The 16125-nt window shown below is 42.9% G+C and overlaps 2 protein-coding genes across 2 annotated transcripts; one reads left to right on the top strand and one right to left on the bottom strand.

The window, feature by feature from the left end:
* Positions 1–1791: 1791 nt before the first annotated feature.
* rgrb (retinal G protein coupled receptor b) lies at positions 1792–6805 on the bottom strand. Its single transcript, XM_008306627.1, has 7 exons — positions 6387–6805; positions 5942–6098; positions 4738–4859; positions 3995–4148; positions 3698–3815; positions 3242–3355; positions 1792–2270 (listed from the first exon to the last, which is right to left on the bottom strand). Exons 1-7 carry the CDS (start codon positions 6460–6462, stop codon positions 2130–2132), a joined length of 882 nt encoding a protein of 293 aa, XP_008304849.1. The 5' UTR covers positions 6463–6805; the 3' UTR covers positions 1792–2129.
* A 6368-nt stretch (positions 6806–13173) lies between these two features.
* Positions 13174–15823, top strand: lrit1b (leucine-rich repeat, immunoglobulin-like and transmembrane domains 1b). The gene is made up of 4 exons (XM_008306626.1): positions 13174–13295; positions 13626–14083; positions 14293–14598; positions 14748–15823. The coding sequence occupies exons 1-4, from the start codon at positions 13174–13176 to the stop codon at positions 15821–15823; spliced, it is 1962 nt and encodes a 653-aa protein (XP_008304848.1).
* The last annotated feature ends 302 nt before the right edge of the window (positions 15824–16125 follow it).

Genomic DNA, 16125 nt, shown 5'->3' with positions numbered 1-16125 from the left:
TATGGCTGCTGTTTATTTGTCTTAAACGTCTTCAGTCAGTCCGTCAACATGCTGATGATAAACGGATCTTAAGTTCACCATTTTGGGTCCCATTGTTGGTTTGTTGGCGTTTGACTGTTAGCAGTAGCACACAAAGGACAACTGAAAGCGCCAGGAAAGTACAGTTTTGCAGGTGTTTGCTCACTAAAGTATTGGACAAATTAATATTTTAACCTCATGATTATAACATATGATTTTTTAAGTAATCACCAAAAAAAATATTTAAATTTATTCTGAAGGGAACTTCCATCCATCATCTCTACACCGCTTAGTCCTCATTAGGGTGGTGGGGGGCTGGAGTCTATCCCAGCTGACTCAGGGTGAAGGCAGGTTCACCTGGACAGGTCACCAGTCTATCACAGGGCTACACTTAGAGACAGACAACCAAGCACACTCACATTCACACCTACGGACAATTTAGAATCACCAATTAACCTCAGCATGTTTCTGGACTGTAGGAGGAAGCCGGAGAACCCGGAGAGAACCCACGCTGCACGGGGAGAACATGGAGACTCCATGTAGAAAGATCCTGGGTGTCCTCACTGGGACGCCAACCGGCGACCTTCTAGCTGTGAGGCAACAGCGTTAACCACTGAGCCACCTTGCAGCCTGAAGGGAGCATGAATGCAGCAAATGTAGTTTAGTTGTTGAACCATTTCACTCACAACCACAGATATCAATCTAATGGTGGCACTGAAGATGAAGTTAGCAGATCACCAAAGCCTGTGGGGTTCATCCTCTGAGGACTATGAGCATCCTTCCTACTAGTAGTTGCTGAAATATTTTTGTAAGCGCCCAAAGTGGCCAAATGACTGATGTTAGCATCTTTAGCTAAAAACATGCTTTATAGATTTGTTGTGACTGTTTCTCTGACTTCAAACCAGTGAAAGTGAGGCTGAGTATTCTCAGCGCTCGTACGTTGGCTCTGAGTTGATTAAAGGTTTCTATTTCAGGCCTCTGACACTGTGACTGCGGCTCATTAGGACCGACTCCTCCTCCGTTAACGCAGGCCGCTGCCATTGAGAGGATTTCACCTGCTGGCACCAGCGTCACTCAGGAGGTTAGTGTGACAGAGTCTCACCGTGGATTATTTCTGGAGCAGCTCTTTTTAGCGGCTCAGAGACCACACGGTGCTGCTCTCTGCCTTTACCAATGTGGCTCTAAATTAAAAAAAGACAGAGTGGCACGCATGTAATCAATGGCTCTGAGCAAGACGTCTCGCTGCTAGTATTATGAAGCTGGCAAATCAGCGTCAGCAGGGAATTAATTCTTCAAATTGCTGTCTCAATGTGTAACTTCTCATTTGCCATCAAGTGTAGTTACCTGCTTTCCTCACAGGTTTGATGAGTCATTCATTCCTCTGATAAATGAGTTTGTTTTTGTACAAGTCAGCCCAATGAAAAGTGCTAAAACTCCCACATAAGTTAAATCTGCAGCTCAAATCAACGTAATATTCGATTTTCTGCCTATTTGCTCATCTGACAACCTGTTAGAAATGTGTCTAAGTTCACGTTACCTCAGGTGTAGCACAGTTGCGTAATGCGGACTTAGCACACTAAATGCTTCCTCACTATATATAGAGGAGTTACATCAGAGCCGCCAGTCAACCAAACAAAAGCACAACACCGAGCCTGTTTGGTGTCACGTCAGGACGTCTCTGGTCGCCGGTGACTTGCAGAATTTAGCCTCCGTGTTACTTACCGAGGCTCCTTTATTCAGGCTTTCGGAGTTTAAAAATAGACACAGGACGGAGCAGGAGAGCAGCAACATCTGTGTTTATTGTGAGCGTTACATGTGGACGGAGGAGCAGCAGCAGCTTAGAAACCGGAAGGCAAACATGCATGTTTTCAAAAAGGATAAATTACCTGCAGCACATTTTGTAGATTTACATGAATCTGGTGAGGCGACTCCAAACAGAAACACTGTCCCGAGCTGCAGCTGGTATGAACACGACTGTACAGACATCTAAACGGCTCAGTGACGTTTACTTCACAACACCTCAGTATGTTAGTGTGAGGAACCCATCATGAGAGCAGATGGATTCATTATTTTCTTTTTTTTTTTTTTGCCAGAACATGTTGAGTTTGCTTTTATTTGGACTTCTTAATGACTGGATCGACGATCTTCTGTCCGGTGAGGAAGTGCCAAACGCCGCCTCTGTAGAACTCGTTTCCAAATGAGTAGAGGAGCGCGTTGAAGATGGGGTTCGTCTTTGCAACGACTGGAAGCACCTGCGACAGAAGACAAGAACCTCCATGAGTTTTTGGGAGTATCCTACTTTGGGAATGTATCCCAACTTCAGTCTTAGGTTAGAAGCTTTAGCCATCATTGATTTCTATTAAAAACATGGTGCTCATTTATAATCAACTTTAACAAACCTTCCACAGGGAAACAAACACAATGATGAGATTATGTAAACCACTTTCTTTGTACAATAGAATTTCCAATTTCAAACCCCTCTTTGCACTGGGGAGCAGTTTGCGCCATAAACTACCCAGAACAGATGGACGTAACCACGGTGACGTGACCCACTGGTTTGTGGGGTGTCGTTCTGAAGCCTTAAGCCTGAAACTTGGCCGTCGCCATCTTGAAAATGGATGTAACTGAAAACTTAAGAATGCTAGAGGCTTTCTGGCAGCGATCACAAGTTACCCACGTCCCAAAGCGTTCCCTACTTTGAAATGTATTTTACTCTAAATGGGAGCGTCATTTACCAAACGAGCATCACGTTGTATTGAAGGAGATGTGAAGCTCGCAACGGAGACCATAAACTCAATAGGAAAACCTTTACTGAGGTAATAAATCCAGTGAGAAGTCGGGTCATTTTCTCACAGACTTCTATATGATGTGGCTTCTTTTAGCAATCAGAGGAGTCGCCCCCTGCTGTCCATTAGACAGAATGCAGGTCTAAGTCATTTCATCCATCTTCTTTGTACAGCGTTTAGTTTGTGCACATGGTAGGTCAAACTTTGATGGATATCTAAAACAGACCTTCATTTTTTTGTTCCTGTCAGTCTTATTATAAGAATGTTGGCCAAAGCTACAAAAGTAAGACTTAAATCATAAACTACAACAAGACTTTAAACTATGTCGGCAAAAAGAGAGCTTCCTTCTCATCTTTTCATCTTTTTTTACTGTATTTTCTTGGAAACTCTGACACTGAATTTAACAAGAAGCAAAAAAAAAAAAAAAAAGCACTCACCATTCTTAGCTTTGGAGATACAAGCTTGACATTCTCAAAGCAGGCGTAGATGCACATGAGGACGTAGGGGCCCCAGCACATCAGCATCACCCTCAAGGGCAGGCTGGTGTTGAACTAGAAAACAAAGACCATTGTGTTACACGGCTTACTGTCTAGCAGGATAGCTGTTTCCCCCTGGGTCAATGCTAAGCTAAGCTAATTACCTCCTGGCCATGGGTCATATTTATTGTTCAAACATAAGAGAGGCATTAATCTACTCATCTAACTCAAGTCAAGGAAGCTAATATTTCCAACATAATATTCAAGATGCATCTTCTTCACACATTGCAACTGATCATAGCCTTTTGGAAGTACTTGTTCTAATCAAACCTAATGCAAACAATAAGACTCCCTTTCAGGATCTGGGAACTTGATGGGAAAGACGTGGAGCTTGTGAGAAAACTGCAGCACATCTACCCTGTGGTGATGGATCTTCTTGAAATGTTTGTGGGTGGCATCGTAACATGACAGCATGGTGAAGGCCGGGAACATCAGGTAGAGCACCACCAGGGTGAGCATGTAGGTCACGTAGTCCCTGTTAGGCAGGAAAACAATACGGGAAACAGGAAGTAGTTGTGAGAATGAATGAAGCATCTCTTAGTAACTGACTACAGACATTAAAATGTGAACCCACTGCAATGAAAACAACAGAAAACTAATCATTTTGTTCTTGATCCCAGTTTCAGCGTCACTTCTGTTCGTATATGTCTCTACCTGTCTCCTCTGGTGTAGTCCAGCGTGCAGCACGTCTTCATGGGCTCAAAGTCATAGACGCCCCATCCCATGAGAGGAACGGCCGCCCAGAAGATGGAGAGAATCCAGATGATGCCGCTCATCGTCAGAGTCGTGCTCCAGAAGAGCTTCTGTCCTGCAGAATGAAAGAGAAGATGTGGCCGTTTGTTTTTCTGCTGTCTGCTTCTGACAACAAACAGCAGGCGACCAGAATCTCAGACCTTCAGTTCGTCTCGCTGTAAAGCCTCAAAGGAAAAGACTGAGCGACAAAATGAGGCCCTCCAGTAGCTACTACTGTCCACCACTGTTACTCATTTATTATGGCTGAATGTGAATATTCAGTTTGAAATAAGAGTAAAACTGCATTAACTGACTCAGTGAAAGCTCACATACTGAATGCATTCGCAGAGATGTTTCCTATTAGTTTTATCAAGCAGACACAAAGCAGCGTTAGCATTGACCTGGACTTTAATTAAATCTGATTACATTAAGTTTAATGTTTTCTTTTTTCATAGCTCTCCTTGAGTCTGCAGTAAGTAACAACCAAATAAACTAAACAAATACATTTTACTGAGCAATGCAAAATGTTGCTCAATGCAACATGATAAAAGCAAAACGTCTGGATCTTTATCATTTTGTTTAGCAGTCCTTATTGGATTTGGACACGTTCTTCCTGATGTAACAGTGATCTATAGTCTGTATAGACTTGAACTGTCTGAACTCACTGGTGCAGTACTGGTGGTATCTGTCCCAAGCGATGGCAGCCATGAAACTGATGGAGGCCAGGACCGCTATCATGCCCTGGAAGCCGTGAAAGGCACAACCGTCCTGACCAAACGGCCAGTACCTGGAGAAGAAAGAAGAGCCTCTCAGGTGAACATCACACTTTTACTGTTGTTCTGTTTATTTGTTATCATGTCCGTCTGGTTTGTTTTACTCGCTAGTCAAACATCATGAGCTAAAGAGGCAGTCAGTGCAACGGCTGAGCGTTTCCACATTAAAGCTGCAGCGTACTGACAAAAGTTTCAGTTTCAAATATTACAACGTGCCAGTGGGAGCAGCTTCACAGCGTTTGAGCAGAGCTGTAGGTGAGCTGGTGTGCTCGAGTGACGACTTCATAAATCTCCACATTCTAAGGAAGGAATCGATTATTTTCATGAGGAAAAAAACTCTTATCTCCGGAGGTAACTCAGTGACCAGAGATGGACTTTAAAATGAGGAAACAGCAGATTAACTCGCCAGTTCTCAACATTTTTGGAGCGTGACCCACCGAGTTCACACAAACCCTCATCACAGGCTGCACATATCTGTAGACTGTCCATGTGTCACTAAACTATGACCTCTTTGATCATCTCACAGGAGGGCAGGTTGACTCAAAACAGAGCAGCTGGCCTCAAGCCCAAGCCTCCTGCAGAATGTGATGATTAGTCCTCGGTTACTGAAATGTTTGCAGATGCAGTGATTATAACGATAAGCGCCACTAAAGCTTATTACACACAGAAACAACAGGATCCCTAAAGGCCCACCTGCATGAACTGATCTCAAGAACCTATATTCTTAGTTTAAAAAGATCTTTATTATTTCAGTTGTTTTTCCTAAATGGTGCATTTTGCAAAATAATTGTATGTAAGTCTGGAGTCCTCAGTACATTTTTGTCCAAATACGAAGTCCTATAAACATACTTAACATGTTGCACTATTTTTTCAGTCCGTAGAATCAGTTTGTTTGGTAACTTCCAGATTTGCTTTGGGATTTTCTTGCAAAATCAATCGGCTTGTGGATCGGACCGGATTATGAAACCCTGAGGCTTATGGAGCTGCTGCTGGACATCAAACACTGAATATTTTCCTGTTTTTTTTTTTTTAGGAAACAAATGGTCCCACACATGATTTTAAAAACATGTGGAAGGATAAACTTTGTCTGTGGTACCTGACGTAGCTGGCGTAGGCGGCTGTGAGGCCGTTAATGTTCAAACTGAGGTCGGCGATGGCGAGATTGAAGACGAAGAAGTTGCTGGGGTTTCTCATCTCCTTCACTGTGAGGAAAGACACGATGCTGATGGCGTTGAGGAAGAACCCCAGCATGCCTGGAAGTCAGAAGAAGACAGATTTTCCACCTTTAACCAGAGTCACCAGCAGATCATCCTGAACTTTATGGTTTAAAAAGTTTGCAAACATAAAGAAACATATTTTAAATGAACTTTGTGAAAGTATGGATTGAAAGCTTTTAAAACAAAATCCCTTATTTCAAGCATAATACTGAGAAAACTAATGAATGAACGCATGTTTAGGACTTTCAGCACTTTGAACACTTATTTCCGGAGTGAACTGTCCCTTTAATTCTTATGCAACCCTGTTGTTCTCGGTCCACTTACCCCCAACCAGAAGTGCTGAGCCGAATGTAAACATGTCAAACTCCGAGAATCCCTCCGGTAACGTGTATGCTGCCATGTTGAAGTGCACGAATGAAAAATTTGCGCGAAAGACAAACCAAGTCCTCTCCTTTATTTTCTGACGCGTAAAAAGAACCACCGTCTCCAAACGCGACGGCGCCTTATAAAGGCTCTTTCACGTGAAAAAGCATAAAGACACTAATCTCAGTAAACCTCCCCCTCGCAATCCCCCGAAGAATGTGCTAACGAGCAGACTTTCTGCAAACTTTATGCAAGTTTGTGGCCGAAAAAAAAAGAAAAAGAAGGTTTGCGCGTTTTGCTGCGTAACTCTTTGATGTAGAAGTTGAGGAAGTTTTGCGCTCAGCTGTGACCAGAGACCCTGCGGGCTGGTGGGAGACAGCAGCCTTGTTCTTTTAGTTTATTTCAGCGTTTGTAAGCGATAAGGAAAGAGCAGGGAAACATGGGAAATGGTGTCTTTTAACGTGGATTTCAGTTTCGGTGGGAGATGCTCATAAATCAGATGAAGACTTGCCCTGACTGTGACCTCTTGGGGCATTTTTTTCTCTCCTTTGGGCTGTTTAAGTAGAACTGATGTGACTTTAAAAGAAAAATATAATACAATATTATTTAAAATGTTTCAACAAAATCTTTATTTATTCATTAAAATTTGCAGAAATCTGCTAATTTAGCTTTGAATTAGTCTTTTTTTCCCTCCTTCTAAATGCATCTACAGTATTTCTGATTTCCAGAAGACATAAAGTTCACATTTCTATAATAATCTAAGTACAATTTTAAAAAAACAAACAAAATATACGTCTTGAAAGCAAAAGTTTAGTCTTATCTCTTGTGCAAGTGTCACGGCTTGTAAATAGAAAAAAAAAAAAAGACTTTTTAGTTCTTGTTTGAGGAGAATTTCATCGTTTGCTCTCTCTTTTGAAGACTTTGCCAGATTTTCACTGATGTTTAGGTCAGAAGTCTGTGAAGACTCCTGCAAATCCTTTAGTTTATGCTTCTTGAAGTAATCTGTTGTGGATTCTTAGGAGTGTTTAGGATCATTATTCTTTTATAGAAGCGGTCCTCTTTCCATTCTCATCATGTTTGGACAGATAATGTGATGTTTGCTTTCAGAATTTGTTATTAATTTGCTGATCCTCATCCATTTTTTTTCAACAGTTTCCTTGAGGTTATTAATGTTTTATCCTGTTCAGTCAGATCCATTCTTCCATAAAGTTCCATTTTAATTTCATTGCTTCACAGGACTTGTTTCTAAACCATCCAGACTTGTTCAGATGCTCGTTTGCAAATTTCTGATGCAGAATTTTACGGTGAGGATGCAGAGAAGGTTTTACTTCTGACGACTCCTGCAAGAAGCTCATGTCTGTCCAGGTAAACCACCACATCAGAGTCTGCTCCATCTTCCTGAAGGTCTGTTCCAGTCAAACAGAGGTTTAGGATTTGCCTTCCTGTGAGCCCGTTGTCCCTCCTTATTGTCTCCTTCTGCTTTGTGGGCATCGATTATTTGAATTTTCAAAGTTTAGAGGAGTCTGACGTGCTTGGAGGAGTCAGTGGCTGTTAATTATTGAGGAATCACAGCATTAATGAAGCTTTGAAACCTGCATCGCCTGACCTTTTACTAATGATGGCTGTGACCAAGTTATAGTTCTAACAAGCAGATTAAGGCTTGAGAGCTCTGTAAAGAGTTATCTGAGAATTCAGATCCTCTGCAAACGTCTGCGAGGGGCTCCCATAGGTGGGGTCCAATAAGGCCGTAGAATAGAACGGTAAGAAGTAGTAAAATATTACACTATTGAACATGTCCCTATGGTCACATTATGTTCAGTCTTTTCTGAGGGTACCATCATTTTTGTCCAGAACTGTTTCATGAGTTTATTTTTTCAAAAGCAACGTCTGATTTTCATTGGGTAATTTTCCTAGAATTTTTATTTATTATTACTTTTGTCAGATTCAAGTTATTTCTGTGACCGTTGTTTGTTTTCCTTTCAGTAACCGAGGGGTACCAACTATTTTGTCCACGTGTGTAATTGCACCTGAAGTAAACAAACTTAACCTTAGACCACCGTAGTCAGCATCTTTTTTAGGCTTAATTCCGCTGACTGTCCTCTACAGTCTCACATGTGAGGGTTCAACTGGCAAAACACTCCACAGTCTCTGTTGTATCTGTCATCTTGGACTCCAAAAGACTTTTATACTGAGTGTAACAGGTCAATAACTAATTAATGTATTAAGTGAGAGCATCAGGACTCATTTACTTGTTCATCCGTCTCGGACTGTTGACCAAATAACCCGACAGAACCAGGACAACAGAGCGGTGACCTCTGGCTCTCGCAGCAGCCTGAACCTTCTAAAATGCAACATTTGGGCAAAGTCTGATTGCACCACTAATCTGTCCACAGATTACCACAAACTCATTAACTATGAAGTAATGATGTGTCCCAATGGACTTGTAATACCCTTTTCTCAAACTGCCCATATTGTCCTGAGTGAAAGCTCAGCGCCGCGTCCGGTTCCAGGCCTCGCCACGTCCGGCATCTGCTGCTCTGACACACGGCACCGCAGAAACGCTGACGTCTCACAGATGAACTGACAAGTGGGAGCATCTGATTTCTGTGTCAGAGTGTTTGCTTGCTGCCCTTAATCCCAACAGGAGGCCTGTGGGAGCGTTTGGTCGGAGGCTGAGGCGGCAGCGTGACGCCGTGCAGCAACATAAAGGTGCCAATTCAAACGATTCAATAACGCAATCTGTTAATCTACGGCAGCTGAGTGTGATGAAACCGGAGCCGGTCTGAGCCAACGCAGCAGTGGATTGATCAGCTGTAGGAAGTGTAATCTGAACCTGAGGAGGTTCGTTGTCGCCTCTTTGCAGCGTCATTAACAAACGAGCAAAATCAAAAGCTCTGAAATAAGAGAAGACTGCACGATTAGAGTCAGTGTCAGCCTCAAGCCACAGATGAACTATTATCCTGGAACCTCTTCTTTATGCGTAGCTCCAAATAAAACCCTACAGCTGACCCGAATAACCCGCCTGTAAGAGTTGCACCTCTGCAGTGGTTAAACATTAGTCCGTTGGCACATAGTTAATTACTCCGACATAATCTGCCGGTTTTGCAATGAAACAAAGGTTTCACTGTTGAATTTGCATTCGTACCGAAAAACCTGGAGCGAGATGGCAAAACAAGTGGTTTTGTTTACTCTATAAAAAGCGGTTGAAGCAGCTAAATCAGGTCCTATTTCTAGGTTCTGGCACCTCGAGGTGTTCTCATTTTGGTCGAATTTTGGCTGTTTTTCAGCATGTCAAGGGGAAATACTGATGCTGGATGCTTTTCTTTGGTGATCCGCTGCTTATATTTAGTACGTTGCAGCTAAAATGTGTCTGCAGTGATGAAAAATAACCATAAACATGCATTAAAGTACTAAACTGAAGGATAGCTTTTCAGTTTTACTTGTATTGTAGTATTTTAAGACGATAGTGTTTCTACTTTTTTCTTCTTTCTGCTGCAGCAAAGCAAAAAAAATCATCCAGTTTAGAAGTTCTGATGTATTCAAAGTCTTGCAGACATGATAAACAAGAGTTTTTATTACATTTTCTACTTCATGTCGTCATTATTTCTCCTTTTCCAAATGTCAAGGTCATATGGGGGAAGGCTGGCGAGGACATGTGCCGGGCTGCCGGAGGTTTTCCTGCCCGGGACATCCCTCCTGAGAGAAATGGAACAAAGATGTATTAATAAGAGACAAAGGGATGACTGGATTAAAGGATTTGAAATCCCGCCCGGCCGCCGTGTCTTTAAACCTCTGCACCTGTGAAAAACCCTCCGAGACGGCGACAACACATCTGTCAGCCGCAAAGTGTGTCACACTCTGACACACACGACGAGATGTTTTCTGCGAGACGCTACTCCAATTTATTAATAGTACACCGTGTAGCAGCAGTAGTACAGTAACGGGCTTAGAACCTGGAGATTACTGTCACATTCTGTAATTTTGGGCTTTTGTTTGTGGAGGTGAAAACACAGAGAGAAGGAAATCCGTTACAATCCAATACGATAGCTCTGCTGTAAATTCTACTTTCACTGAGCTTCCACATGTTGACAGAATCAAAGAGGTGAAAATTGTGCTGCTGAGGTCGTGGTAGGTGTTGGTGGAACCGTGAAGATGTCGCCTGTTTTATATATTTTACCTCCTCGTATAATAATCTGATTAAGAAAATAAAAGAAACACTTTTTAGTACAATGCAGTCCAGTCAGCCACTTCAATAACAAATATAAACCAGTATGATCACCTTTTAATAACAAAAACTGAACTTATGGCAGATCTGTTGCCTTGGATTAGATTTAACAGTGAACCTAATAAAGTGGGTGATGAGTGTGCACTGTAAAAATAAAAAACAGTTCATAAAAAACAGTGAAACTCTGGCAGCAAGAATGAAAAATATGAAATAAAATAAACTGTAAGATGGTGAAAATAACAGCAAACATCTGTAAATAAATATATTTTCAGCTGATTTAAATACAGTAAAAATTACAGTGACACATTGCAAAAGAACAAATTACTATTTGTAAAAACAATAGAGGACATTATTCAGACTTTTGTCCAGGTTTTTTAATAATCAGCATGAAAATGAATTCTCCTTTTCTGTGATTTTGCTGTATGTCATCTGTGATCTAACAACACAGGGGAAATCTGTCAAATAACTATCCTTAATATACATATTTTTCTTACAAATAACAACAAATATCTGAAAAATAACTGTAAAAAAAAAAAGTGTATTTTTATGGTCAAATGTTGAAACAGAATGAATATTATTATTGGGCCTGTTTCCTTTAGGATTAACATGTAAGGTGATGCTTCTTTTTTGGTTATTAGTTATTAGTAATTTAACAAAACAGGCACTCTGTAAAATAACAGTACATTTTTAAAAATCATAGTTAAAAATTGTTAATTTAAATACATATATGCATATATAACCTGGAGGAACAAAATCTGTGTTTTATTCCTTATTCTTATTTATCTTATTATTGTTTCAGTGTGGAACAGGAACAAAACCCTTTTCACTGCGCGTTATACCAGGTATAACTGTGTTTGTGGCCAATAAAAGACCTGGAATCCTTGAACCCTTGAGCCTATTTTATACAGACAAGTGACAAATTAAAGGAAAATGAACCGTCTTACTGAAGCTGTTGGGCTGCCACATGTCACCACAACAGCTTCAGCATGTCTCGACATTAATCCTCCAAACCTCTGGAACTGTACTGGAGAGATAAACATCATTGTACTGAAAGATATTCAATCATTCTGTGTTGTGATGACAGCTGCAGAGAGCACAGTCCAACACGTCGGTCTAGAACCTCTCATGTGTGTGTTGAGCTCGGCTCAGAGCCGGTGACTGCCAAGACCATCACACATGATTCTCATCATTTTCATTAAAACCTCTCAGTGAGTCCTCGTGTCCTCTGGCTGGAGGTTTTGTGATTTGGTAAAAGATCACTCAGCAGCCATCAAGATAGAAATGTGTCCTCACAACATGATCACTGACAACAGCTCTGTATTGATTTACAGACACTCCTCTCTTTAAGAGAATGAGTGAAAGTGTGAAAACAAAACCACAGCAGGATCTCCTCACTGTAGGGGTGATGGGTTCAGGTTTTTCCTTTAATTTGTCACCTATCTGCATATATATATGTGTGTGTGTGTGTGTGTGCATGATGGTGACATATATACACGTGTTAAAAGGTTTATTTATTTCCCTTTAGGTAAAAAGTGAATCTATACATTCCTTTATTTGCAAATCAGAAATACTGAACATACTGAACATAAAAAACAGCTGAAACCGACCGATCACCTGGATGGAGCTGCAGAGCAGAGTCTTTTTCAGCTGTCTACATCAAATAAAAACCTGGAAAACAGTTTTTAAAACCTTGCACGGCTGAAAATGTGGCTTTAACAATAAGAAAGTGAGAAACTCTTAACACTGGAGACGCTTAAAAACTCATCACTGCCATCTAGTGGCCGTTTAAGTTCCAGCCGTTGTGCAAAATACCTTCTGTTTATATGCTGAACATTTTATAAACTATGTCAGAAACATGTCAAGGCCATGTAGCGCTGACAAAACAAATAGGAATAGTGTATAGCAGTGCTGCTGTGCTTCCAGAGAGGTGATTTGTTTGATTTATGGTGACAAACATTAAAAAAATTGAGAAAAGTCTTTTTAGAAAAGGCCTTAAAAACAAAACTACTACATAAAAATGTGGCAGCATTAAACCCAAACTTGTTTAAAAACTGTATTCTTCACTTTAAAATGTTTTTGCACAAGAAATCTACAGATAATCATGATTGCTACTGTGGTGGTTATAAGGAAGGAATATATGTACTGGTTCTGATTTGTTCATCTTAAATTTATCTGCTACACTTTCCAGTTGGTTTGTGTCATAATTAACCCTCCAATCAACTGTCTGGAAGCGTTTGCCGGAGCATGAAAGTGAAAACCGTGCAGCCTATCAGCTCCCAGGAAGCAATAGCCTAATCGTGTGAATGAAAATAACCCAAGTCCTCCTCTAATCCCTGCCTATCCTTTTTATCTGAGGATTCAGACCAGTCGGAGCAGTGTGGAGTTGTGAGCCTGCAAACCACCACCATGCATCCGATGTCCCGCTAGACCCAGCAGGAGCGCCCATATTTACTTATTTTTTAATTAGTAGTTTAGTTGCATAGTGTTTAGTCGCTTGCAGGAGAAGAAGAAGAAGAAAAAAAAATGAGTCGACATTTTGCTGCTGCTTTGTCTGTGGCTGTAGTTTTCCTGCCTCTGCTGTGCAGCTCCTGTCCGGTGCAATGCAGCTGCTTCTTCCACAAACTAAGCGACGGATCCAAAGCAAGGTAAACCAACTAGAATTCTGCTCTCATTGCAAGTGTTTTAGTTATTTTCATGCGTGCAGAATTGATTTTCACTGCAGCTTTCCTACCTTCGGTCGCTCCGTGGAGCGGAGGATTAACTTGGAGTTGCTCTTTAATCTCCTTTGCTTGTTATTGAACAATAGGTTCCTACGGTTTGTCTCAAATAACCTGAACTATGCTGTCTTTGTTTTTTAAATAGAAAAGGAGGTGTAACATTTTAAAATTATCTGCTTTTAATTTGAAAGTTGTTTTAATGTTGCTGCTGCTGCTATTAAAAATCCTAATGTGTGTTTATTTGTTTTTTTCTCACAGGAGTGTGCTTTGCAACGATCCAGATATCACCGTGGTCCCTCCAAACTTCCCCTCCGACACGTCAAAGCTCCGAATCGAGAAGACGGCGATCACACGGATCTCCGGCAACAACTTCCACTACCTCAACAGCCTGGAGTTCCTCTGGATGTCCTTTAATTCGCTCAGCTCGCTGAGCGTCGACAGCTTCCGGGGTCTCTACAACCTGGACGAGCTGCGGCTGGACGGAAACGCCCTCACCTCCTTCCCCTGGGAGTCTCTGACCGACATGTCCAACCTGAGGCTCCTCGACCTGCACAACAACAAGATCTCCAGCATCCCCGCCGAGGCCACCATGTACATCAAGAACCTCACCTATCTGGACCTATCGAGCAACAGCCTGACCACCGTCCCCGCTGACGTCCTCACCATGTGGCTGAGTGTGAAGCCGTCACAGGACAGCGATTCCAAACTAATTCTGGGTGAGGACAAAGCTGTGATATATCGGGATGCTGCAAAGTGTTTTTTTTTTTCTAAGCTGCCTTGCATGAGAACCACTTGTTTGACAGCAGCGGTAACTAAAGCTGAGTTAGGGATTAGTCTAATTATGTGAGCAGTGTGTCAAGTTGTCACTTGTTGGTCTTAAAATGTTCGTCTTTTCACTGACGGCACTCCTTGGTTTCACCTGCAGGTCTCCATGACAACCCGTGGCTGTGCGACTGCCGACTGTACGATCTGGTCCAGTTCCAGAAGTCCCCCTCGTCGTCCGTGGCCCTCATCGACACCAGGCTGAGGTGCGCCGATCCGGAGAGCCTTTCAGGGGTTCTCTTCACCGAGGCGGAGCTGCAGAGGTGCCAGGGCCCTCGGGTGCACACGGCCGTGGCTCGCGTTCGCAGCTCACTGGGCAACAACGTCCTGCTCCGCTGCGGAACGGTCGGGGTGCCCATCCCCGAGCTTTCCTGGAGCCGCGCCGACGGCAAGAAGATGAACGGCACAGGTGAGTTTTCCTGAACTCGGTCCAGATGTGCTTAAATTAGAACGGGCGTCTATTTCTGTCCTACTTAATGTGTCAATGAGATTAAAGTTATTCTCTTTGTGCCAATCTGCTTAGCGCTGTGTGTGTGCTTTCTGATTTTTTTTATACAGTTCAAGAAGAGATTTCAAAGGAAGGCATCATCTGGTCCATTCTGAGCGTGCCTGCTGTCTCCTACCGGGATTCTGGGAAATACATATGCAAGGCAACTAACTTTGTGGGCACTGCAGACGCCATCATCTCCCTGGTCATCACAGATTCCTTGCGGGCAGATGAAGCAGGCGGCGGTGGCGGCGGCGGCGTTTCTAAGCGAACAAGAGGGAAGAAGCCTGGTGGTATTGGAAGGGCGGCCTACCAGGAGAAACTTATTGCCAGATATGTTCCTCCACCTACAGCCACGGCTGCTCAGCCCATCATCGAGCCTCTGAACAGCAAAGGCGTGACTGGGAAGTATGAGATCGAGAGCTACAGCATCTCTGACGGCGCCTCTCAGGGACAAGGCAAAGCTTCAGAGCCTCAGAAGCCGGTGGAGATGGATGCTTTGAGCAACTTGGCAGCCAACGCCTCGTCCTTACAGCAAGCTCCTGAGAAAAGGATCGTGCGTTCAGTGAAGGTGATCGGCGACACCGACCACACGGTGTCTCTGAACTGGCGAGCCCCCACAGCCACAAACACCACAGAGTTCAGTGTCCTATATGCTGTATTTGGCGAGAGAGACATGCGTAGGATCAATGTGGGCGCTGGAAAGAACCGAATCACCATCGATGGCCTTGTGCCTAAGACAAAGTACATTGCTTGTGTTTGCGTCAAAGGTCTGATCCCGAAAAAGGAGCAATGTGTAATCTTCTCAACCGACGAGGCGGCCAGCGCCAGCGGCACTCAGAAGCTCATTAATGTGGTGGTGATAACGGTGGCGTGCGTGATCGCCGTCCCCCTGACACTGATCGTGTGCTGCGGGGCGCTAAAGAAACGTTGCCAAAAGCTGCTGGGGAGGCAATCCAAGGAGATTCAGGACTCGTACGTCACCTTTGAGACCCTCGGCCCCGCGGCCAAGGCTAAGGGGATGGAGGGCGAGTATCTGACCAGGCTAAACCCGGACGAATCCAACAGGCTGCTGTCAGCGAGGTCCAGCATTGACTCAGAGGCCACAGCCAGGACTGAAGGGCCACCGAATGAGTACTTCTGCTAGAACCAAACGTACGCCTCACTTTCCAGAGGACGCACTCTGTCTTCTAACGGCCTGTGATGTGAATAGATTGAAAAAAAAACAAACTGTGCTCAGAGACTTAAAAGATCCTCTTAAAAGGGGGGGCGCTGGTAGCTCTGTTAGCACTGGACATATGAACTTATTTTACAGCCTTGTGGAAATAAAAACAGCCATTCATGTAGTGGACAGCAAAAGGGAACGAACACACAGTGACACGGATTTAATACATACATGTGTTGTAAATGTGTAAAAATGACATTTTTTTTTAATTCATCATGCACTTT

Source organism: Stegastes partitus, unplaced genomic scaffold, assembly GCF_000690725.1.
Source record: "Stegastes partitus isolate 25-593 unplaced genomic scaffold, Stegastes_partitus-1.0.2 Scaffold3734, whole genome shotgun sequence".
Taxonomy (NCBI): Eukaryota; Metazoa; Chordata; class Actinopteri; family Pomacentridae; genus Stegastes; species Stegastes partitus.
This window is presented reverse-complemented; position numbering and strand designations above follow the sequence as displayed.

Coding starts and splice junctions, on each gene's coding strand:
- rgrb (XM_008306627.1), bottom strand. CDS start 6,462: ATGGCAGCATACACGTTACCGGAGGGATTCTCGGAGTTTGACATGTTT. Junction 6,099..6,386: donor CTCAGCACTTCTGGTTGGGG/GTAAGTGGACCG, acceptor TCTGACTTCCAG/GCATGCTGGGGTTCTTCCTC. Junction 4,860..5,941: donor GCCTACGCCAGCTACGTCAG/GTACCACAGACA, acceptor TTTCTTCTCCAG/GTACTGGCCGTTTGGTCAGG.
- lrit1b (XM_008306626.1), top strand. CDS start 13,174: ATGAGTCGACATTTTGCTGCTGCTTTGTCTGTGGCTGTAGTTTTCCTG. Junction 14,084..14,292: donor CGATTCCAAACTAATTCTGG/GTGAGGACAAAG, acceptor TTTCACCTGCAG/GTCTCCATGACAACCCGTGG. Junction 14,599..14,747: donor CAAGAAGATGAACGGCACAG/GTGAGTTTTCCT, acceptor TTTTTTATACAG/TTCAAGAAGAGATTTCAAAG.